The sequence below is a fragment of the Molothrus aeneus genome, chromosome 7 (assembly GCF_037042795.1).
Source record: "Molothrus aeneus isolate 106 chromosome 7, BPBGC_Maene_1.0, whole genome shotgun sequence".
Lineage (NCBI taxonomy): Eukaryota > Metazoa > Chordata > Aves > Passeriformes > Icteridae > Molothrus > Molothrus aeneus.
In genome coordinates, this window is record NC_089652.1 from 23,634,729 (window position 1) to 23,657,664 (window position 22,936).

The 22,936-nt window shown below is 53.6% G+C and overlaps 1 protein-coding gene across 4 annotated transcripts in view; it reads left to right on the forward strand.

Annotated features, from left to right (window-relative positions):
- The window catches only part of TNS1 (tensin 1), a 44,151-nt gene extending 24,903 nt beyond the window's left edge, over positions 1-19,248 (forward strand). For 2 of the 4 annotated variants that reach the window (XM_066553116.1, XM_066553114.1), the window contains 14 exons: positions 267-445; positions 704-779; positions 3,169-3,261; positions 7,454-7,640; positions 8,440-9,308; positions 10,642-10,728; positions 11,295-11,426; positions 11,841-11,933; positions 12,599-12,676; positions 12,765-12,836; positions 12,916-13,084; positions 13,353-13,421; positions 13,716-13,748; positions 14,779-19,248. In XM_066553116.1, coding sequence (XP_066409213.1) covers positions 267-445; positions 704-779; positions 3,169-3,261; positions 7,454-7,640; positions 8,440-9,308; positions 10,642-10,728; positions 11,295-11,426; positions 11,841-11,933; positions 12,599-12,676; positions 12,765-12,836; positions 12,916-13,084; positions 13,353-13,421; positions 13,716-13,748; positions 14,779-14,923 — 2,282 coding nt within the window. In that variant the 3' untranslated portion in view covers positions 14,924-19,248. Of the gene's footprint in view, positions 1-266; positions 446-703; positions 843-3,168; positions 3,262-4,150; positions 4,187-7,453; positions 7,641-8,439; positions 9,309-10,641; positions 10,729-11,294; positions 11,427-11,840; positions 11,934-12,598; positions 12,677-12,764; positions 12,837-12,915; positions 13,085-13,352; positions 13,422-13,715; positions 13,749-14,778 lie in introns of all 4 variants that reach the window. The other 2 variants (XM_066553115.1, XM_066553113.1) reach the window with 2 other exon arrangements.
- The last annotated feature ends 3,688 nt before the right edge of the window (positions 19,249-22,936 follow it).

Genomic DNA, 22,936 nt, shown 5'->3' on the forward strand with positions numbered 1-22,936 from the left:
CACTGCTGGAGGTTGTCCCTGAAAATCTAATGGTGCTTGGGAGGGCTAGTGCAGCATTTCAGCCACTAGCCACAACCCTGCCTTGCTCTATCACCTGGTCACTGTTGTAGGGTGTATCTGCTCCAGCTACCCATGCTGGTCTGGGGCTTTGATGCAGGTGCATGCTGCAGCTGAGACCTCTCAGGTCAGGCCTGAAGCATCTCCTGCTGGTCCCCACCTCAGCTGGCAGCTGCTCACCCCTGTGCCACCCTGTGCTTGCCCTGCAGGGGTGCAGTCCCGGGAGAAGCCTCTGGAGGAGAGCGCTGTTCCTGCCCGCAAGCGGACTCCCAGCGACAGCCACTATGAGAAGAGCTCCCCGGAGCCCGGCTCGCCCCGCAGCCCCACCGTGCTCTCACCTGAGGTGGTCAGCACCATCGCAGCCAACCCTGGAGGGAGGCCCAAAGAGGTGGGCTGGAGTAGAGGACTGCTGGGCTGGGGGGTGCTGACTGGGGAGATGTGCCTCCAGGGAGGGGGATGGCTTGGTCAGCATTCACAGCATCCACAGAGCTAGGGGTCAGTGGTGGTTTTTGTGGTGGTGGGGGTGGTGGTTAGCAGGGAGGAGGTGAAACCCTTCCCTTTGCCCCCTCTGCCCTCTCCTTGGGGTGTCCTAGAGGTTTGTGCCCATCATAGGGATGGGACTGACTCTTTCTCCTGCTCTCCCCAGCCTCACCTCCACAGCTACAAGGAAGCCTTCGAGGAGATGGAGGGTGCCTCCCCCACCAGCCCACCCTCCAGCGGCGGTGAGATTTCTCCCCCCACCCCAGCCTTCCCTGTGTCACCACAAACCCCTTACTCCAACACCTGTAAGTGCCATGCCTCTGGGAGGCAGAGGGGCTCGGTGGGTGGCTCTGGGCAAGCCAGAAATTTGCCAAGGGTCAGACAGCTCCAGGTTCCAAACATCCACCACCATGTTAACCACTCCTCCTCTCCATCTTCCTTTCTCCTCCACATCCTGCCACTCCATGCTACTGTCAGCATCCCACTTACCTCAGCTTCACATGCGTGGCACACTCTTCTTGGTTTTTCCCCACCCTCCGCTCACTGGGGTGTTATTTTTTTGGGATCCCAAGGTGGGATGGGGAGAGAGGCATGCTATGACCTCATCCCATCCTGCATCTCCCCATTTTTCCTACTGGCATGGCATGAAGAGAAAACTGCAGTGGCAGGCGAGTGGGAGGGAGGCAGGAGGGACTGAAGATCAGGAGAGCAGACTCACACCACATCACTTCTTGCTCACAATTTCAAAGGCAGGAGGGGCAGAAGGCTGGGATGCTCTTTGCATGCTGCATCGTTTGCTCTCTGCTCCTCCAGTGCAGCGTCTCTGTTCTGACTTGCCCTGTCTCAGTCGTGGTGGGTTTGTGTGGACTGGGTTTGTGTGACCAGCTTGAGCGACGAGCCCTGAGGAGCAGCCACACGTCAGCACAGCACGACTCGGGCCAGAGCAGTGCAATGGAGCAGCCAGTCAACTGGGAAACCCATTAAAAAGATGACAGCCCCCCCATGCCCTCTAAAACACTTCTGTAGGCTGAAGGCTGAGGGATGCTCTAGGGCTGGGGATGCTTGGGCTGAGCACAGCCCCTTCTGATGCCATGTCCAGGTTGCAGTGAAGCCACCTGCCCCCCACAGCTCAGCCTACAGGGCTTGGAAAACTTAACAGTTTTCTTGGGTACTGTTGCTCTTCCTTCCCTGCAATCCTCTGATATTTGAGCCCTGTCTCTCGGGATGAGGAGATGAGTGTGGGAGCATTGCTGGGTGCTTGGCAGCTCGGAAATGGCCCTGTTGTTCCTGGGGACTGAGAGCTCGGCCCCGGGGCAGCAGCAGCTCCTTTGGCAGTGGCTCAGTGGCTCTGGGAGATGAGTCACTTGCAGAGGTGACAGGAACAGCCTTGCTGGGGTCGTGGCCCCAAGACAGTGCTGCTTATCCAGCACCAGCCAGGGAAGCCTGAGAAGCTTGAAGCTGCAGCTTTCAGGCTTTGCCAAAGTGGCCCTGAGGGATATGGGAGCAACTCCCCTCTGTTGGGAGATGGTGGTCCTGGGAGAATTCCTGGCCCTGTGAGGACCCTGCTGCTCATCAGCCAGCTGAGGTGTGAGCTGACATTGTGGCTTGGGGTCAGCTGGATTGGAGGGAATCAGACACCCACTGGGGAAGGTGCTGCTGTCTTAGTTTCCCAGGAACTTGGCTGCTCAGCTGCTCCAGCCCCAGGCTGCTGGGTGGACCTGGCCTTAGGGCAAGGGTCTGGCTTTCCTCTGGACCTCCCACCACCCATTGCCTCCCAGCCTCGCCACAGGCCCTGTGCCTGTGCCACCAGTCAGACACTGCTGGAGGCTCGTGCCCTTTGGTCTCTCTTGCTGAAGATGATGCCCTGAGGTTTCCCCTGATACGGGAAAATACAGCACCAGGGAGATGGGGCAAACCCAGTGGGTAGGAGGGGGAGGAGGTGCAATCTGCTTGGGGTGGTCTGCCCTGCCCTGTGAAACCCCACTACCATCCATACCATAGCCATACACACATACACAGCTCCTCCTGGTGTGTATGTCTGGGCACAGGGGTGCAGAACTCACATGTGCATTGCCAGCCCTCTGTGTGAACATCCTCATCCACCCACTGAGCTGGTCTGGAGAGCAGGGGTTTTTTGGCAGTCCTCCTGTCCATTTTGTGGGGGTGATGAGCTGCTCTGGACAGCTGGGTTCCAGCTCAGCCAGATGTGGGGATTGGTAGAAAGGGGTTCAGGTGTGGGAGAGCTGGGTTGGGATGGCTGCTCACATAGGGGAAATGAAAGGGGCTTCATGTGTTTATGGTGGGGCTTTATAGGGATGGTGCTGGGAGATGGGGTCTGGGCCTTTCCTGATGGGAGTTGTCCCCTTTCTCCATCCTGCCAGCTTTGCAATGGGGCAGGGGGCTTGTTCCCAGTCACCTCCTTCCCTGTATCCTCTCCCAAATGAAGAGGAGGATCAGCATCCTTCTACAGGGTGTTGCTTCATATGAGGGCATCTCGTGTTCTCAGCAGCCCTTCCTTGCAGCCAGTGGGTGGGATGGGCTACAGGGTTCTGAACCCATGGGCAGTTCCAGCCTTTCTGAGGCATCACCTCCCACCCTGCACTAACATTCTCGTGTCCACTGTGCCAACAGTGCGTTCTCCCCCTGGCCTGGCCAAGACCCCGCTCTCAGCACTGGGGCTGAAGCCCCACAACCCGGCTGAGATCCTGCTGCATCCAGTGGGAGGTGAGTGTGACATGAGTGGGGACTGCAGGCAGATCTTTTTGTGGGGGCATCTGTGAGGATACCCTGGAAGGGTCCCTAGTTTGGAGAAGGCACTTCCACCTCCCTTTTGTGGGGCCTCTGGGACTGTGTAGGCCTGGGGGGTGTTGGTGCTGCTCTGGGGGGCTCCACACAGGAGGGTCTTCAGCAGTGAAGGCTAGTAGATAACCCTGTGGCCCTGTTTCCTGCCCAGCCCCATACTCTTCCCTCTCCCAGCCCCTACATTCCTTCTCCTCCCTAGGACAGCTGGAGACAGTTTGCTCTCTGGGAGTTGAGCCTGTCAGCCAGAACAATATCCAGAGCTCTTTCCATCCTGGACAGCAGTCTTTTAAGTGCAAAGGCCCTGCTGTCCTGGGGACGTGTCCTGAAGTAGCCTGCCAAGCCAGACCTTACTGCACCCCAGCACCCAGGGCCCCTTCCTGAGCCAGCTCAGGGCTGAGTGTGACCTCCTCAAACCCATCTGAGCCTGGGGGCCACAGGTTGATTGAGCTCACACTGCAAGACCCTTATCCCTCTGCCCTCAAGGGTGAGCTGATGCTTTTTTGGTGCTTGCTGGGCTTTTTGGAGCAGCCCTTTGGTTACTCTCTTCTGCAGTGTTCTCTCTTTCCCATCTGAAGCCAACTTCCTGAGTTCTGGACATCATTTCTGGGATGTTGATGTGATGTGGGGGTGTCTGAGGCCGGGTTTCAGTTTGGAGCACTTCCAGTGTTGGGAGGTGTGGGGCTCTCCTTTGTGCTCTTTGTGCCCCTGCCTGAGCAAGGCAGAGCTGCTTAACTCTGATTTCTCTTTCTGTCTCACACCTCCCTTCCTCCTCTTCCCACTCCCATCACTCCCCTGCCCCTCCATCTCTCAGAGCTAGAAGGGGAAGCAGGCGGTGACTCTGAAGAAGGTAAGAAAGGCTTTTCTTTCTCTGCATCTCTCTTCCTCATGCAACCTCACTGCTGGACTGTCCCTCAGAGCAAGCCCAGGTGTCTGTTCCAGCAGCCTTCCCTTGTGCTGTGCCTCAGGGATGTAGGAGCCTGAGTCTTGCCTGTGCTGCTCCCTTTAGAGGAAGGGCACAGCATGCCTTGTGTCGTGGTAAGATTTCTCAGTGTCCAAGTTGGACCTGAAGGTCTGTCACACTGTATGGCTGTCATCCCTGGGGACTGAGAGCTCTTTGTCAGTGAGTTGCCTCCTTACTGGTGGCACACTGGGTATGCTGGCACGCTACAGCCAGCTTTGGATAAGCCTGGCGGGATCTGAGAGCAACAGGCCCAGTTTTAGTCTCCTTCCCTCCCCTTTTGGCTTTGCTGTTGCCATTCAGAGTGAAAATAAACCAAAGTGCAGCACAAAAGGTCAGCAGGCGCAGAGGCCACCAGTGTGTTGCCAGCACGGCCGGCTGGGCAGTGGTGCAGCACCAGCAGCTGGTGCACATCTCCTGCCCATCAGGCAGCTGCCCACATTCCCCCCACCTCTCCTGTCTCTGGGTTGTGCCACTTTGGGGATGCCAAAGATGGGGCTGAGCTGGGACATCAGTTCAAGTGTGGCTGTGCTGACGGCGCAGGCACTGGGACGGCACATCTCGTGTGGGGACAGAGGCTTTGGGAGTGGCTGTGATTCCTTGGAGTGCTGCCTGCTAGGTAACGGTTGTTGGGTGGTTTTGCTTCCTCCTTTAATGCATTTTTGCGCCCTCTGAGCTGGGATGAGGAACTGTATGTTCAGGATGGGTTTTGGGGAAAGAGTGTCTCTTGGTGGGTGTGGTGCTTCCTCTAGCCCTAGCAGCCATCAGCATTTCTCCTTGGAAGTTTCTCAAAATGCACACAACCAAAACCTGAACACTGTGTCATAGTGGAGAAAGTATTTGCTTGAAAAAAAATGTTCTACTTTCAGAACTGATTTTTCAATTATGGCTTTTGGGATACATTAAAGGAAGCAAAGCTGGGATAAAACCAGGCTTTTACCCCGTAAGTTCCCCCAATCTTTACCATTTCTGTGCAGCTTTAAGCCTCCAAAGACTCAAACATTGCCTCTCCTCTCCTTCCCGCTAAACCCTCAGGGGCTCAAGCTGTCCTGCATCTCTGTCCCCTTGCATGATGGTTGACCCCCAAGCAAGGATGTCCAGTGACCCTGCATTGCCCAGGCTGAGTGGCCACAATGGGCCTCCAGCCCTAATTCATCCTCTGTAAAATTATATTTTTGGGCATTGAATTTACAGTTCTGAGAAGGGACTGGTGTTTTGGCTTACTGCTGGCTTAGGGCCCTCTGCACTTAGCCACACATTCCAGGAGCCACACTCCAGGGGGGCAGTCCCTGCCCCTCTGTGCTCTGCCTAGCAGATCCCAGCTGGAATGGCTGCCCTCTGTATGGGGTTGGAAGATGCTGTTGCAGTGTGGGAGCTCGGGATGTGGCTGTCAGCTCTGAGGAGGCTTTAAAACAGCCTGACACAGATGCAGCACTGGGGATTTCTGGCCAGCGTGCAGCCCTGCTCGGATTTGGGATTCAAACAAATGCCCATCTCCTTGGTGACTCAGAGTTTCTCTATTTTCCCACCCATTTTCCCATCTCCAGAGTCCCTTCCAAAAAAATACAAGGAGGCAAGATCAGATTTTTCAGCCTAAAAAAATCCTGCCTGAAACTTCCTAATTTTTCTCCTGTCCTGTGTTGAATTAGTGTACTGGAACCTGTGCCCATGGCCACACACCTCACTGTGGCACAGCCCCCAAGGCCCCTGCTCCTGCCTTTTTAGGAGGGGCTGGAATTTTCACAGCCCTATGGTCCTAACCTCTTGCAGGCTGACTCATATGTACTGTCTGGCTAATTTTAGTCTGGGCTGGGGAGCTGGGAAGGGGAAAAGTGAGTAGCTGTGAAATTAATTTAATTACCTAAGCTGCAATGGATTTCTTGCAGCTGCCCTGGGTAGTGCCTCATCCCTGTCACTCAGGATGTCCTGCCTTAGATGCTGGTACCCAGCCTGTGTAGAGGTCCATGGTCTGGATTTGGCTCAGATCTTTCCTAGGGTTGTTGGCCAGGGACATCAGCCCAAGGGAGGGACTCCTCCTCCCCTCTCCACAGACAGATGGGGCACAGAGATGCTGTGGGGGAAGGAGTGGGACCTATGACAGTCTTTTTCCTTGCATGTCTCTGCTCCAGCTCGGAACGTGGAGCTGTGCATTGGCGTTGCTGACGGTGAGCAGGCCAGCTTGCCAGCAGGCTGAGCCAGAGCCCAGCTGTTATGACTAATAATAACAATAATAATGTTTGTAATGCTAATTACTACTGCAGAGCTGCTTTGAGCATGGCCAGCCTGGAGCCAGGGACCAGCAAGGCTGCCTGGCCCATTGGATTTGATGCCAGTGGATGTTGTGTAGGGCAGGCTGAGGTGTGACATGGCTGCAGGACTTTGGGGAATGGGACTGAAGCTGCAGCCCCTTCCTCTGGTGCAGCTTTTGGTGGGGCCTATGGGGGCTGTCATAGGGATGGGGTCCAGCCTGGGTGGAACAGGAGAGGACTGGGTCTGGTGTCTGCCATGGCTGGTAATGGCCAGCCCAGCCCGCTGCTCCTGGCACGGGACAGCTTGGCGGCTCTAAAGGAAAATTGCTTTTCTTGCTCGTGGGCTCTGGTTTCAAGCTGGGCTGGGAGTGAAAGTGTTGGATGCTGCAGTGGAAATAGCTGGAGTTGCCCTCTGGTCTGCTGCTGGAGATGGCTGGCAGAGGTGGGCTGCAGAGGGCAGGGAGCACAGGGCATTGTCATCAGTCCTGTGTGAGTCAGCGCAGGCTGGGCAGTGTCATTGGCTCTATTTTTAGGGGCTGTGGATGAACAGGGAGCAGGACGTGTTCTCTGTGGCATCCTGGGTGGGAGGGACGCTGACTCAGAGCAGGGTGAAGGGGCTGAGGCAAAGGGATCGTGGTCCCATGTTCCAGTCCCCTCAGAGGAAGAGGTGACTCCCCTCCCCATGTCCTGGCTGGGGTCTTCAGCATTCTTGAAGCAACTTCAAGGTCTTGAATGAGCCAGATGTGTTTTTGTACAACCCCTGGTGGAAGAGGTAGGGACAAATGTTCAGCTGGAGGAGGTCAGCTCAAGCATCTTCACTGGTGTGAAATGTGGGTCCTGGGAAGGGTGTGGCCCCTTTCCCGTGCAAGCTGTAGGCTCATCTGTTTTCACTTCTCTCTTGCTGCAGAGCCCAGGAGCTATGTGGAGTCAGTGGCGCGCACAGCCACCACGGGCAGGGGAGGGACACTGCCCGCTGCCCAGCCTGCTGCCCAGCCCGGAGGCCCAGAGGTGCCCACCAGGAATGGCACTTTCTCCAACTCCTTCATCGCTCCCAGCCCTGTCTCCACCAGCAGCCCTATTCACAGCATGGATGGGTAAGGCAGTGGGAGGAGGTCCCAGGGACTGGTGGGGCTGGGGCTGAACCCTGCCTGGTGCACAAGCTTAGAATCACAGAGTCACAGAATCATTAGGGTTGGAAAAGACATCCAAGATCCTCACTGAGTCCAACCTTTGACTGAACACCACCCAGCCAACTAAATCAGAGCACTAAGTGCCATGTTCAGTTGTTTCTTGAACATCTCCAGGGATGGTGCTTGTTCCCACATGGAAACTGCCTTTGCAAAGACCCACATCTCTCCATGCAGGGTCTGGGTATCCTGGCCAGCTGTACACTTTGGTGCCCCGAGAACACAAATCTGGGTCACTGCTGGTTACTTGGTGGTTACTGGACCTCAGAGACCTCTCACCTGGACCCTGGAGTGGGAGGAGGGATGGGTTGTGCTAACCCCTAGCCCTGCGTTAGGCTGAGCATAAGTCCTCTGGGGTGAGATGGAGCCATTGTCCCTGTCCCTGTCTACCCTGCCATGAGGTGTTCTGCAACCATGCAGGCTGGCAGGGCAGAATAAATCAGGGGTTTGCTGGGAGCAGAGCTGGAAAATGGCTCTGTTCCCCAGAGAGTCATACTTTGAGATGGAACTGGGATTCATGGTGGAGATAAAGCTGCCTCTAGTTGCTTCCATGAAGCTGGCTGGACACATCCCACAGTTGCCTCTGAACAACCAAGTAGCTGACTGGCTCTGTTGCCTCAGTTTCCCTGTGTGCCACATGCAGGAAGGTGCCAGTATCAGTCAGCAGCGATGGAGCTGAATTCTACCTTTCTTCATCTCTCCCTAGGGCCTCCCTGCGCAGCTACCCGTCGGAAGGCAGCCCCCATGGCACGGTTACACCTCCCCATGCCTCAGCTGAGCCCTTGTACCGCTCGCCTGTTGGCTCTCAGATGCCCTCTGCTCACAGCAGCTACCAAAACTCGTCTCCATCTTCATTTGCAATGGTCCAAGGAGGGGTCCCGAGCTCGGCATACAGCAGCCCCGACTACCCTGATGGCCGAGCTGGCCTCCAGCCAGAACCCCAAGCTCGGCCACAGCCCCAGGTCAATGTGGTGGGGGTCCACACTCTGCCAGGGAGCCCCCGCAGCCTGCACCGGACAGTGGCTACGAATACACCGCCCAGCCCTGGCTTTGGGCGAAGAGCCATCAACCCCAGCATGAGCGCTGCTCCTGGCAGCCCTGGGCTGGGCAGGCATGCTGTGATGGCCCATGGCAACCTGGTGGCCCCACCAGGCAGCCCCAGCCTGTCCAGGCACCAAGCAGTGGCAGCCACATCCCCTGGCAGCCCCCTGTATGGCTACTCCAGCCCAGAGGAAAGGCACCTGACCCTGTCTCGGCAGAGCAGCTCCTCTGGCTACCAGCCCCCCTCCACGCCGTCCTTCCCCGTCTCCCCGGCATACTACCCCGGCACGAGCACGCCGCACTCCTCCTCCCCGGACTCGGCTGCCTACCGCCAGGGCAGCCCCACCTCGCAGCCTGCTCTGCCTGAGAAGCGGCGCATGTCGGCTGGGGACCGCTCCAACAGCCTCCCCAACTATGCCACTGTCAACGGCAAGGTGTCCTCTCCCCTCTCCAGCGGCATGTCCAGCCCCAGCGGTGGGAGCGCCGTCGCCTTCTCCCACACTCTGCCGGACTTCTCCAAGTTCTCCATGCCAGGTAAGGGATGCTCTTGGAGGTTCCCACGTCCCCCTGCCCTACTCAGGGCTCTCCCCTCCTCCTCCTTGCTGGCTGTCAGGAAAGGGATTGCAGCCATGTCCTGATTTACCCCTCCTGTCCATCCGCAAACCAAAGGCACCGCTGGGGCTGGGGCCATTTCCTGCACTTTCTGACAAATCCAAACAGGAAAAACACCGACTAGCATCTCTGGCATAAACAGCTTCCAGAGATGTGTATGAGGAGATCAAAGCTCCTGGAGGCGATTTTTCTCTGCCGTGGGGATGCACTGACCTCTTGGCCCCATTCCCAGAGGGCTTTACCCTACTGGGACCCCACTGCCTCCTCATTTCCGATGGTGCCATGCCCCAGGTGCCATCCTGCCTGGTACACTTTTGCCAGCTCTGGTTACAGACACCTTGGTGACGTCAAGATTGGGCTGATAGGAGCAGGGGAATAAAGCTGTGGGGCAGCGGTGGCTCCGGCTGCTGGGCCAGTTTCTCTGCTGAGCAGGCAGCCCTTTGTGGGCACTCTGGCACTCATCCGGGCCCTGTGACTCCCGTGGCCAAGGACCTTTCCCAGGGGGGAAGCATGAGCAATTAAAACCTGTAACAATTAACAAGCTGCTTGGAGAGGGGAGTGAGCCCCCTGCCTCTCCGAAGGTGACCAGATTGCTGAGGGCTGATAACATGTCTCCAGCAGAGATGCTATCCAATCCTCTTGGTTGTTTGCCTGGTTGTTTTTGGAAAGCAGGTGGTTGTAAGTGTTGCCTGAGTAAATGACAGCTTCACAGCCAGAGGACCAGCTCCCGCTGGGGCTGTGCCTCTGGTGGGCACTGAACAAGGCACAGCCAGGCTGGGGCTGCTTTGCCTAGGGTAGATTGACCTGTCCAGTTCCTCTTCACAGAGCAAAGATAAGGGAATAAATTTACTTTTATGAAGTGTGATCCAAATCTTGAACATCAGAGAGCAGTGAAGGTCCTCTGAAGTCAGGATCTCTCTGGCACCTCCAGACATACCTCTTTCCTCCAACAGTTTTTATTTCACCTGGCCAGCTTCTTTTAAATGAAGAATTCCCTTTTCATCTTTGGCTGTGTACCATAGGGGCTCATCTGACACACAGCCCTTTGAGGCCTCTTGAGCTTGGATTTAGCTTTAGATGCCCAGCAGCCCCATAAGCTCCAGGTAGTGATACCCTGTGTGGGTATGGGGAACTGGGCTGAGGTTAGTGCAATGTGCTGGATCTGAAAGGAGGTGGATGTATTAATGCTTTGGTTGGATGTAGAGTCTCAGATACAGCATCTTTTAACTTTTTTCTTGTCTTCCCTTTCCTGCAGACATCAGTCCTGAGACTCGTGCCAATGTCAAGTTTGTGCAGGATACTTCCAAGTACTGGTACAAACCAGACATCTCTAGGGAGCAGGGTAAGTAGATGACACAGGGTTGGGAGTTGGGATGTATCTGGAATCACAGGGATTAGCAAGGGTTGGATGGGGGTCGAAACCCCATTCAGCTGCAGGTTTGTGTGATGTGGGCTCTTCAAACCTTCCCCTTGGTAGAAGAGCTCCAGTCCCCGCAGTGTGCTGTGGATCTGTGTTTGCAGTTTAGGGTGCAAAACACCTGGATCTTGAGCTAATAATGCTCAGAGGTCTTGGAAACATGGCTAAAAAGAGCGGGGAGAACAAGGAGGCGGCAGGATGCCTTCAGGGGCATGGTCCCAGCATTTGGGCCTTGGCTCCTGTTTGCTCTCCAGTACTTGGTTGCTCAGACATAGGCAGGGTGGGAACTGGAGATGCCCACACAAGGGCAGGGGAGGTGGGGGGAGATGAGCCTCATCCTGGCAACCCACTCAGACGTGCAGGAGGCACAGTAATATTGTGGTGCCTGGCTATGAGAGCGGGGGCACCCTGTCCAACCTACACCTGCTGGTCTCTTCAGGGTGTGTTGGTTCTCACTGTGCCTGTCTGAGCTCTGCCATTCTCTCCTGCAGCCATTGCCTTGCTCAAGGACAGGGAGCCGGGGGCTTTCATCATCCGGGACAGCCACTCCTTCCGGGGAGCCTATGGCCTTGCCATGAAAGTTGCTTCTCCGCCTCCCACGGTCATGCAGCAGAACAAGAAAGGTATTGTGTGCCCTTCTCCTTCCCACGCCGAGATGCTTTCCATCGTTCAGCCAGGGCGAGCGGGCAGCTGGGGCTGCTGAGCCAGTCATGCCCTTGGGTATGTGCTGATGTGGCAGGATCCCTGCCTCCCAGGGCACAGGGAAGCACCAGGCATCCTCTGCCCTGAGCTGTGGAGGGCTCAGGAGCACCTACATCTTGGACTTCAGTATAATGAAATGGGTACAGCCTCTCCAGCCCACCAGCACTGTGGGGCAGCTTGGCTGGGGGTTGACCATGTGCAAAGGGACAGATTTGAGGAGGGTGTGTGTAGTGTTAGGGACCCATCTCTTGAGCTGGAGCACTTGTTCCTTAATGGTACTGCATAGTAATAGGAGGAGGGTGGCTGTGGTGTGAGAACCTCTCATCTCTTCCCAGGAGACTTGGCCAATGAGCTGGTGAGGCACTTCCTCATCGAGACAAGCTCACGAGGTGTGAAACTAAAAGGATGCCCCAACGAGCCTAATTTTGGTAAGTCCCCCCAGTGTGCTTTCCACATGTGGGGTTGGGTTGGGAGAGCCTTGCCTACTGTCAAAGCAGAGCTGTCTGGGAGAGCCTGTTACTGCCTCTTGTCCCTGTGTAACTGAATGCTGTGGGCTTTTGGAGCCTCTATGTTCATGCACACTCATGAGAGCACACAAACATGCCTGTATGCATAGGTACATACCTATCTACAGACACGTGTAGGACAGCTAATGCTGCTGGGAGGGTGGAGGGCAGGGGCTCCCCTTGTTCCATTTATTCCATGACTAATGTTGTCTGAGGAGCTGCATGAAGACCTTTGCTGCATTTTTTGTTCCTAAAGTGGCCCTGGCACCTCTGTCCCCTCCCTGAGCTGTCTGTGGAGGGCTACATGGTGATTTCAGTGAGAGGAACTGCCATGTGTGGCATTAGGACCATTAGTGAGGAAACCCACCTAAAAGCCTGTTTCCATCCCCCCAGAGCAATGGTGACCTAATCAGGGAAAGCTGGAGTTTCTTGTTCCTTTCTTTGGTTAATGGTTATCGTAGTTTGGATTGTGCGTTTCCATAGCCCAATGATTTTGCAAAAGGATTATTGTATTAACCCAGCAGGTGCAAACAATTCTTCACCTGGCAACACTGGCCCTGTGCTGACCATCTTCCCTCTCTCCCCAGGCTGTCTCTCAGCGCTGGTGTACCAGCACTCCATCACGCCCTTGGCCCTGCCCTGCAAGCTGGTCATTCCTGACCGAGGTAAGAGCATTGCATCTGTCCTCACAGCCTGCAGGGAGGGGGTAGGTTTCCAAGCAGGGAGCACCAGTAACCATCCCATGTCTCCTAGATCCCATGGAGGAAAAGAAAGACTCTGCGTCAGCAACCAATTCAGCCACGGACCTCCTCAAACAGGGTGCAGGTGAGTTGAGAGGGGTTGTTGTGAGGTGAGCTTGGCTTGGAATACTGCTTGACTCCATGTCTGCTGTCTCCCTTTCCAGCCTGCAATGTCCTCTTCATCAACTCAGTGGAGATGGAGTCTCTGACAGGCCCCCAGGCCATCTCGAAGGCTGTTGCTGAGACGCTGGTGGCTGACCCCACGCCCACAGCTACCATTGTTCACTTCAAAGTCTCCGCACAAGGCATCACCTTAACGGACAACCAGAGGAAGTAAGAGCCTCCATGGCCACATCTCTGGCCAAAAGCCAGTGTTGGCTCATTCCTAAAGCCCACAGGGCTGTGATTCAGGAAGTGTGTTGGTGAAGGATGTCCCTAGAATGGCATCAACCTGGTCATGGACATGGCTGGGCTTTGTCCTTGACTCTTGGAACATCCTATGGGAGACCTATGTCAGTGTCCCCTGGGCTGGTGGAGCTGGGTTGTGGTGAGACAGTGGTGGAGCTTCCCTGGCCCTGATATTCCCTGCTTTGTGTTTCAGATTGTTCTTCCGAAGACACTACCCCCTCAATACTGTCACCTTCTGTGACTTGGACCCCCAGGAACGAAAGTGAGTGCCCTAACCTGGGGGGAGTGCATGACCCCCAGCCCTTTCACTCCTGTAGCCTCCTGGGATGCTTGGAGCAGGGTCTTCGCTTGCTCTCTCCTCTGCTCTTGCAAAGAGAGAATGCAAGGTCCCCTTGGATAATGTGGTGCAGTGCCAGCTTCTTCTGGTGACTTTTTGGTGTCTCCAAGCATCTTCATGCTGAGGGAGAGGTGCATCATTTTTCCATAAAGCCAAAGGCCCTGTCTCTCTGTGGGGTGCGGGAGGGACCATCTCTCACACCTTCTCTTCTCCTTGCAGGTGGACTAAAACTGATGGCAGTGGCCCAGCCAAGTAAGTACTTTCTGTGCTTCCCAGCAGATTCCTCCCAGCTGCTGTTGAGGTGGCTTCTGCCTGTGTTCGGGCATTGGCTGGGAGATGTCCTGTGTAAGGCATCCTGGCTGTGTTTGAGGTGGGCTCAGCTCCTCACTGCAGGAGTGTTTCACCCAAGCATGAGATCATAGTCTTGGGAACTCTGGATGCATCTTTTAACCCCAAATTCCTGGTCAGAGCAGGCATGGCTCTTGCTGAACTGACCAAACTGGAAACTCTCCCAACACTGGGAGAGTTGGGGAGTCATTGGGAGCCAGGTTATAGAGCAGAGATGGGGTTATGCTGATGGCATGTGAGCTACTGTTCATCTCTTCCCTTTCTTCCTGTCCTGATCCATGGGGGAGCACAGAGCTGTTGGCTGAGCCCATTTGCAGGGGCCAGCTCCCACTAATTTTAGCCATTGTGTGAGCGAAGGGGTTTTTATTAGGATGTCCAGCTGCTGGGATATTTCCCCTCCCCAATTAGAAATGCCGTAGCCTGGGCCTGTCTCACATTCTGTTCCCCCTGTATTTATAACTTGAGTTTGCACATTCTAATTTAAAAAAAAATAAGGGACATTTTATTCATCAGGGGAGAGACAGACAGAAATAACCAGATGGTCTCATTCAGCTTCCTGTGTCCTTGCACGGCCTTCATCTCTTGGAGGGTTTGCCCCAATGGCCAGCGCATCTCACCTCTGGTTTCAAGAGGCCAAACCAAGGCAATCCTGTGCTCATCTGGAAGGTCCCTTCTTTGGGATGGACTTGGGAAGAGTGGCAGAGATGTTCAGAGCAAGGGCGGTTGGGTCAAGAAATGATTGAAACTTGGCGTTCAAAGAAACTGAGCAAAGGGAAGAGGAAATGGGCATTCATGCAGGCTGGTTTGGGATGTATCCCTCTGTGTTGTGAGATGTGGATGTTAAAGAGGGGAAGTGGTACAAAACCATGTTGGAAGAGGGTGGTGGTAATCCGTGCAGGAGCAATATTGAGGCTCTTGCCTTCTCTTCACACAGGCTCTTCGGCTTTGTGGCCAGGAAGCAAGGGAGCACCACAGACAACATCTGCCACCTCTTTGCTGAGCTGGACCCAGACCAGCCAGCTGCAGCCATCGTCAACTTTGTCTCGAGGGTCATGCTTGGCTCCGGCCAGAAGAGATGAGCTGGCACTTGCGGGTGATTCTTGAATTTTGGAGAAGGACTTGGAGCTGATCCGAGAAGGAGTGTGAGGAAGTGCATTGTGGGAGAGGGAAGTGAATTGGGGGGGGGGAAGGGTTGGAATTTTGGAGGAAAACAGCAAACAACAGAAAAACACCAACAAAGCCCCTAAAAACTCAACACAAGCCAAACACACACGTAGAGGAACCAAAGCCACGCACCTACGAAGGAGAGCCACAAAGTCATGCCAGAGGGGATGCATGTCCCATTGCAGGGAAGGTGACCAAAGCAAAGGCGGCAGTGAGGGGTGTGTTTCCAGCTTTCAGCACCATGGCCTCAAGTGGTGACATCCATTTGGGACTGATTGTGGGACCATGACTGGTGTTTTCCATCTGGAAAAAAAAGAGGCAACTGGCAAAACCGATGGAAGAAGCTTCATCCCAGCAGCTCCATCTGCTGTGTGTTTAAACTGACCTGTAGGAGATAATGGCATGCACTGGGTCTATGGGACACCAGAGGAGATGCTCTCAGAAACCTTCCCTTGTCCAGCTGCAGAGGAGGGTCCTCACTGGTCCTGTGCATCCCCTAAAACCTGCTCACGACCTGGTAACTTGCTGGGGACATGGGAAAATTGGTCCTGAACCTTCCAATCTCTGGGGAGCTTGGCCATGGGCTGACCTTTGCTGACCCAGAGCCCAGCACCAGTCACAGGTGAGATGCTGTGAGTCCACCCGGAGAGGGGGGTCACGCTGTTTCTCCACTTCTCCAGGGGTTCTTGTGCCCCCCAGCCTGTGAGGAGGTGTGGGGGTTCCTGCCACCCAGCACCTGGGAAAGGTGGATACTCCCCAGGAAACTGGAGGATGCAGAAAGTCACCTCCTCTCCCATCTTCCCCTTTTCCCTCCTGTCACTAGTCCTCTTTGACAGTTTTCTCCTGCGGCCTGTCACATTCTCCTAACACAAAAAAAAGCAAAACAGAAAGGAAAGGAATAGTTGTAATAATAATAATGATTATAATAATAGCGGATGCTGGCACAGGTGGGTTCCCTGTGCAAAGCAGCAGACCCGTGGCTACCCCTATCTAGCTCTTCGGAGACACGCAAGTGGTTTTTAAATTGCATGGACATTCAAGTTGCACGAAAGGCAAACGACTACAAGTAACTCAGGCGCTTTTTTTCTCCTTTTGTTTTGGAGGCCACGTTAAAAAAAAACAAAGAAAAAGAAGGAAGAAAATTTAAAAAACAAACAAACAAAAAAAGTAAGGGGCCTGCAGTGGATGGGCAGCTTTGGCTCAGTGGGGAGGTAACAGGTCCTCTGAGAGCCACCCTGGTTGATGCATGTGTACCCCCTAAACCATCTGGTTTGAGGTTGTGCCCCTGAAATGCACCATAGTTTTGCAGTGATTTCAGTGCTGTTGGCTTTTCCCTTAGCTTTGGGAGGTGAGGAGGGCAAGTTGGGTGGAGAGAGGGGCAGAGGGCCTCTGTGCCACTGCAGGGGGAGAGATCATGGTGGGGGTGCAGCAGGTGGATGTCCCAGCCCTATGGTGCTGGGGAGGGGGCAGAAGATGTTTCGGGTACATGTGCAGGTTTAGGGCAGGGGGAATAGTCCAGCTGGAGCTGTGGGGTCATTACTGAGCCCTCTGCTGCAAATAGCAAGCCCCTGAGAGCTTTTTTGGACAAAGTTTTCAGTGCAAAGTGGCCCAGATAGTCTTTTGGGGACAAAAATTAGACACATAGCACTGCAGTCCCCTGGAGAGCTTGTCTCCTGTGGACCACCCTTGCCTTGATAGCTATAATATATATACAAGCTATACTGACAAAATACTGTAAGCTAATGAAATTTTAAGGAGGAAAAAAAAGGTTAAATTTACGCTCCAAAAATATTTATTTTCGCCATATCGCTTTCTGCGCATCATATCTCCCCCACTATATCCCCCCCTTCCCCTGCCCTGGGGAAACACCTGCATGTTAAAAGAAAATCCAGAGCAAGGCAAAATACAGATGGGGGAAGAGGCGGGGGCCCCAGTGTGGGGTGGCTGCGTGTGAGCAGTGCGTGTGTGCGGGGTGTGTGTGTGTGTGTGGGGGGGAGTGAGCGGCGTGCCAGGGCCACGGGCTCTGCTGATGGACTGAAGTGTGAAAGGAGGGGTAGCGAGGAGCTGGTTGTGAGATGGTGGTGGGACAGGAGGTTCTGGGAGGGTTTTCCCCCTCCCCGGCTCCCTGGCCGCACAGATGCAGAGATCTTTTAATTTTTGACATTTCCAAAAAGTGATTCCCTCCTTCTGCGAAATTCAAGCGAGACAAGAGATGATCTCACCCGTAATCTCCTCACCCTGCCATTCACCCATCAGAGAAAACACTGTGTTTATAGATATATAAAGATATATTTTTGAAAGCCTCTATTTTTCAGACTTGGTTTTCTCACTGCTAAGAAAAGAGATTATAATAATGTAATTTTATTTTAATCTGCTGCCTTGGAAACTGGTGCTTGGAACTCCTCTTTCTCTTTTTCTCCCCATACAAATGAAACAGATCTAAGCACCCCAGAGATGTTGCATAGAAGCCAACCCCAGAAGATACCTGCCAATAGCATCACACTTGCTTTGGGCCCTAAGCCTCTCCCGGCTTCCCCACTAATCCACTAGCTGAAAATTTAGACTGTATCCAAATCTCAAACACTAACAAAATCATCTGATGATTGTATTATTTTTTAACACACAGCTAATCACCTTCCAATGATGTAGCCGGGTGTTTATCAGCTCCCTTTAAAGGCACTTTTTTTTCCTTTAACTCCTTTTTAAAAGAAGGTTTTAAGGTGTAACAACCCTTTCTGTCCCCGGGAGAGACCATCAGCAGCATTTAGGATTGCCCAGGTCCTGGAGCTGGTGGGGACCTAGTGTTGATATTTTTTCCTTACGAAAGGGACAGAAAATACTCTTTGGGGTTTTTTTCCTTTTTTTTTTTTTAAGTGCAGTCATGCTATTTGAGATTCGAGCTTACACGAGTTAAGTCCAGCATATGTTTCATTGTAATCACACTGCCGTTGTCAGCAGCCGGATGGTATCTCTCTCTCGCTCACACACACACACACACACACACACACACACACAAACACACACATCCCTCCTTCCTACACAAAGAACTGCATATATTCTTGCCAAAGATATCCTTAAAAACGCACTTTTCCCCACATATATATAGATAGATATATATTATTTTTTTTTGTGTGTGTGTAAATTTATTGTACGTGCCCTTTTTGTGTCAGTTTGTTCTTTGGAGAAGCCCGTCCTGCCTTTGCTGTCGATATTGCTGTCTATTGGGAAATGCTCCCCGGGGAAGTAATTTGCTGTCTGTCCTGCTCAGTGGCACCTGCAATGCACAAAATGTGGAGTTCCCATTCTATGGGGCTGCCTCTGGCTCTGCCCCTGGGAGCTCTTTTGGGAGATGATCCATGTCATCAGCTGGTGATGTGATGTACCATTGCATGGTCTTCACCAGCCCCTCATCACCGGTGGAGACAGCAGGGCTCATGGTTTTGAGCAGAGTTTGGGGTTGCTCTGAATGCAACATTTGCTGGCTGCGTCCTGGTCAAATTACACATGGAAAACAAACCAGGCAGGGAGAAAAACCCAACCCAGCCTCTGGGCATTGATTTTTTTCAGTGAATTCAACCGCCTGAACCAAAGTGCAAAGTAAATCCCCACCCAGCAGGTCGGGCAGGTAAAGAAACCAGTTGCCCCAAAAACCCCAGACAACAGCATCAACAAAAGGCAACCCTTCCCATTGGAGCAGGCAGGATGATCAGACAGCAAAGGAGCCCGCAGGGGCTTGTTTCATTTTGTTCGTTTGTTTTGCAAATTGCGAGGTTGGTTTGGGGTTACTATTTTTTTTTTCTTTTCCTTAAAAAGGAAAAAAAAAAGAAAGAAAAAAGGAAGCAATATGACGTTTCTGTTGGCGGATCCTGTGCCGCCGTGTTATGCGTGGGGTGTTTTGTTGTTGTTGTTGTTGTCTTTGTTACTTTGGGAATGTTACAGATTTATTTGCTAATCAGTGTTAACAAACAGTTTCAAACTTTTAGACTCGCCCATTTCTGTGTATTTATATAGATGGAAAAAAAAATACATTATATTTTGTATCTTTATGCCCATAATGTTGTCGTGCGTGTAAGGATGGCTTCGGTCGCACCATGTCCGTGTGTGAATGTCACTCCGCTGTTGTCTTCCCATTGTACAGATGTCGGATTCTTTGCAGTTCATTGTATTGCTTTATAAAGTGGTAAAAACAACAACAAAAAAAGAACCAGTTATATAAAATATACTGTTGCTTGGAATGCCAGCTTGGTGTTTGGATTGCTGGAAATGTATCCTGAAGTTTAAGGGAGCATAGGAATAAATGCTCTGGTGTTTCTGCACAGGGGAAAAACAACCCAAAACCCAAACCCATATGAAAGCTGGTGGGTGCTGTTTTCTCTGGGCTGTTGTTCCCCTGTTCCTCGATGGCAGACTGGGGCCCCCGGACAGACGCCGGGCGGTGGGTGTGGGAAGAAGGAGGGGCTGTGCTGCTGCTTGTCAGCCTCCAGCCGCAGCTTGTGTTCACCAGATGCTGGCTAACCAGACAGCCCCCAAACTTCCGACACGGCTCCAGCTCCGGCCTGGGCTTTTGTTTACCAGCAGGGATCTCTCCAGCTTGCCCTGCAGGCACTGGGTGCTCTGCAAGTCCTGTTGCTTTTTCCCAGGTTGCCTTTAGATGCTGTCTGTCCAGCCTTGGGTAACCCTTTGGGGTCCATCTCCTGCAAGACTGCAAGAGAACGGGGTAGGATGATGCTTGTGTGGGGTCTTTGCCCTTGCCGAGCTGGCAGTTTGGGCTCTTCTCCCATTGAATCCCACTCCCTATGCCTTTCAGAGCCATCCTGCTCCCTTGTGCCTGGCAAAACTTCCCCCAAAGTCTCAGGCCAGGCTTTTCCAGCATTTGCGTAGCATTTCCCAGCATCTGTCAGAGCACTCAGCCCCTGGCTCTCTGGCTCCTCTCCTTCCTCTCCTTGCTGAGTTGGTGGCCAAGTCCCAGCCCCCTGGATGGATTGAGTTTAATTATACAAGAAATGTCAGCCAGAGCAGCGGCAGTTTCTCTGGCGCCAGCACTGCTGTGGCTCAGAGGCTCAGAGTTTCTCCCGGGGGCCGGCAGCACTAAAAATACCTCCTGCCTTTCTCTAAAATAGCTGCAGGGCGAGGGGCGGATTTCGGGGACTGCTTCAGTGGGGACCCCGTGCTGTGGGGCTTGTGCCTGGAGGCAAAGGCAAGAGAGGTAAAAAAAGAAAGGGGCGGAGATGGAATGGTTTCTCTGAAATAGCCGTGGGGCTGTGGGTGGGCACGCCAGCCACCAAGTGCCCTCCAAGCCAGGCTCATCACGGAACCTTTGAGGTACCTGGCACCCGCCAGCCTTGGCCTCAGTTGTCCCTCATCTACCTGCAGGCAAGACAGGACCTGCAGCCTCCTCGCCCTTTCTGACACTGCAGGGATGGTATTTTCTTTCTAGCTTCTCTTAGTTTTGTTTCTTCTCTGATTCCTACTGGAATCCCCAGGACCCAGCACCAGCCGCTTTCCCATTCCTGCTGTTCCTGGCTGGCTGGGATGGCCACTGCAGAGTATCCCTGGGCAGGGAGGAGAGGCAGGGAGTGCCTGGCGAGGTGGCGCACACAGGCTATTTGTTGCAAGCTATAAACTGCTTCTCATTCCACCCCCCGCCCCCCCCCCCGCCTTTTCTGCAGTTAATTCCTCATTTCCTTTCCAAAATTCCTCCGGAACTTCTGGTTTGTGTTTTTCCTCAACATGTTCTTATCTGCTACTCATTTCCCCTCGCCAGCTCTGACAGCACAGGCTTTTCAGGGTCTCTCTCTCTGCAGATTGCTGCTGTACCCAGGCCAGGCTTGTGGTTCTGGTGTGACCACAGGGAAAGGCAGGTCCCACCAGCTTCATGCTGGGAAACCTTGCTCCCGTTGCATCTCCCCTTGTCTATCGGGTGCTCACCTTCATGTTCCTAAATCAGTAGTTTTTTTCTCGTTACAGTAGTTTTCCCCTCATGGCTCTGGGGACCTGGGGCCATACAGGGAGTGTTTCTTGTAGGGCTGTGAAAGGTGCCAAGGTTTCTCTCTCCTCTCTGCCTGCTGTTTCAAGAGAAAAGGGTGGGTATGGTGTCAGACAGTCAGGAAACCCTGGCTTGAGAAACTGTGGTGGTGGGTATGCTCCCCTCTCCCCCCACTATTTTTGGTTGTCTAAGCTATAAGCAACCCTCAGATCTGGAGCAAAATTAGGGTCATGGTGGTGGGGATGGAGAGGGTTCATCTCCCTTCACTTCTTTTATTCTTTCCCAGGCTTCTCAGCAGGGCTGGGTATCCTTCAGAAGCGTCCTCAAGGGAAACAAGAAAGTATGATACAATATGGCTTTTCCTGAGTATCATGTCTGGGCAAAGGCCAGGAACCAGACAAATTCCACAGGATGGGAAGGGTGGAGCAGACCTGATGTGGGCAAAAGCCACCCTGGGGCTGGTGTTACCTGTACTCATGCTATGCCCTTGGGAATAGAAGCGAGCTGCAAACCCTGCAGTGGTGTCCAGGACACTGCTGCTGAGTTACTGCTTCCCTGGGTGGCTCAGCCAATCCAATGGGGACACAGAGACCGACTGATAGAAAGGCAAAGGGCCCCTTGCACAACTGTCTGGGGTTCCTCTGGCCACACAGACTGGGGCTGAGCAGCACCAGACCAGAATGAGGGCTGCCATCCAAACCAGCAGGGCCTGGAGAAGTCCATCATAAGAAAAGGAAGTAAGAAAAGACAGACCAGAAATGACTCTGGGGGCATCATCATCATCATCATCATGCCAGGAGGATGTTACTGCTCAGAGAAGGGCATGAACATGCAGCCTGTGGTGCAGGAATTACCCACTCTCTGTGGCTGTGGCGTACAGGAAAAGACAACAGAAAGGAATTCGGGTTAAATATGGAAGAAAGAGGGACAATGTGACGCTCAGGAATGGTTGATCTGGAGAGGGAGGGAAGACAAAACCCTGGATGTGTTGGAGGGAGGGAGGGAGGGAGGGAAGAAGAGAGGGGGAGAGAGGGAGGAGAGGGGCTGGGCTAGTCTGTCTTCAGAGCACAGCGATTGGAGAAGGGTGATGGGTAGGACGGCGCTGTCCTTCTGCTTTGTGAGGTTCTGGCTCCATCTGCAGGGATGTGTCTCCAAGTGATGGAACCTTGGAGTGCTGCATGCTCAAAGCCGGGCAGGAGGTGATGTCTCCTTGCCTGCAGCCAGCTTCTTCTGTGGCTCCTCTCCTGAGCACACATCTGAATTGTGCTCCTGCTGCTCTGCTCTTATCTCACTTGTACGAACCCAGGGCACGTGGGGTTTTTTTGTAGAGGTGAGGTAAGGAGATGTCCTGAGCTGGAGAGATGCTCAGAGGCAGCTGGGTTTGTACATCCCTGAGATAAAAGGGCTGGGAGTCAGCCCAGTATCTGCAGGAGGCAAATGCAGTCAGGGCACTTTGAGCTGGGTGTAGAGCACTCACTCCCAGCACTGCTGGTCCCAGACTTGTGTGCTTTGCACAGCCTCTGCCAGAGCCTGCTTGCCTTTCACGTGAGTGCAGCCCAAAGACTGTCCCTTCAGTGCCAGCAACTCTTCCCACCCCATAGCAGTACCAGGCAGCCTTGGCTCCCATGGGAGAATGTAGTCCAAGCAAATCAGGCAGGCAGCCTCATTCAAAAACTTAGATGAATCAAAGTAGCACTAGACTGGTCTCTTCTCCCTGGTTAGTTGATGCTCACCATGTCCAGTGGCATACCCAGAGAAGGGCAATGAAGCTGGTGAAAGGTCTGGAGCACAAGTCCTACGAGGAGCAGCTGAGGGAGCTGGGGTCTTTAGCCTGGGAAAAGGGAGGCTGAGGGAGGACCTCATCACTCTCTACAACTACCTGAAAGGAGGCTATAGCCAGGTGGGGAGAAGCCTCCTACCCAGTTACAAGTGACAGTACAAG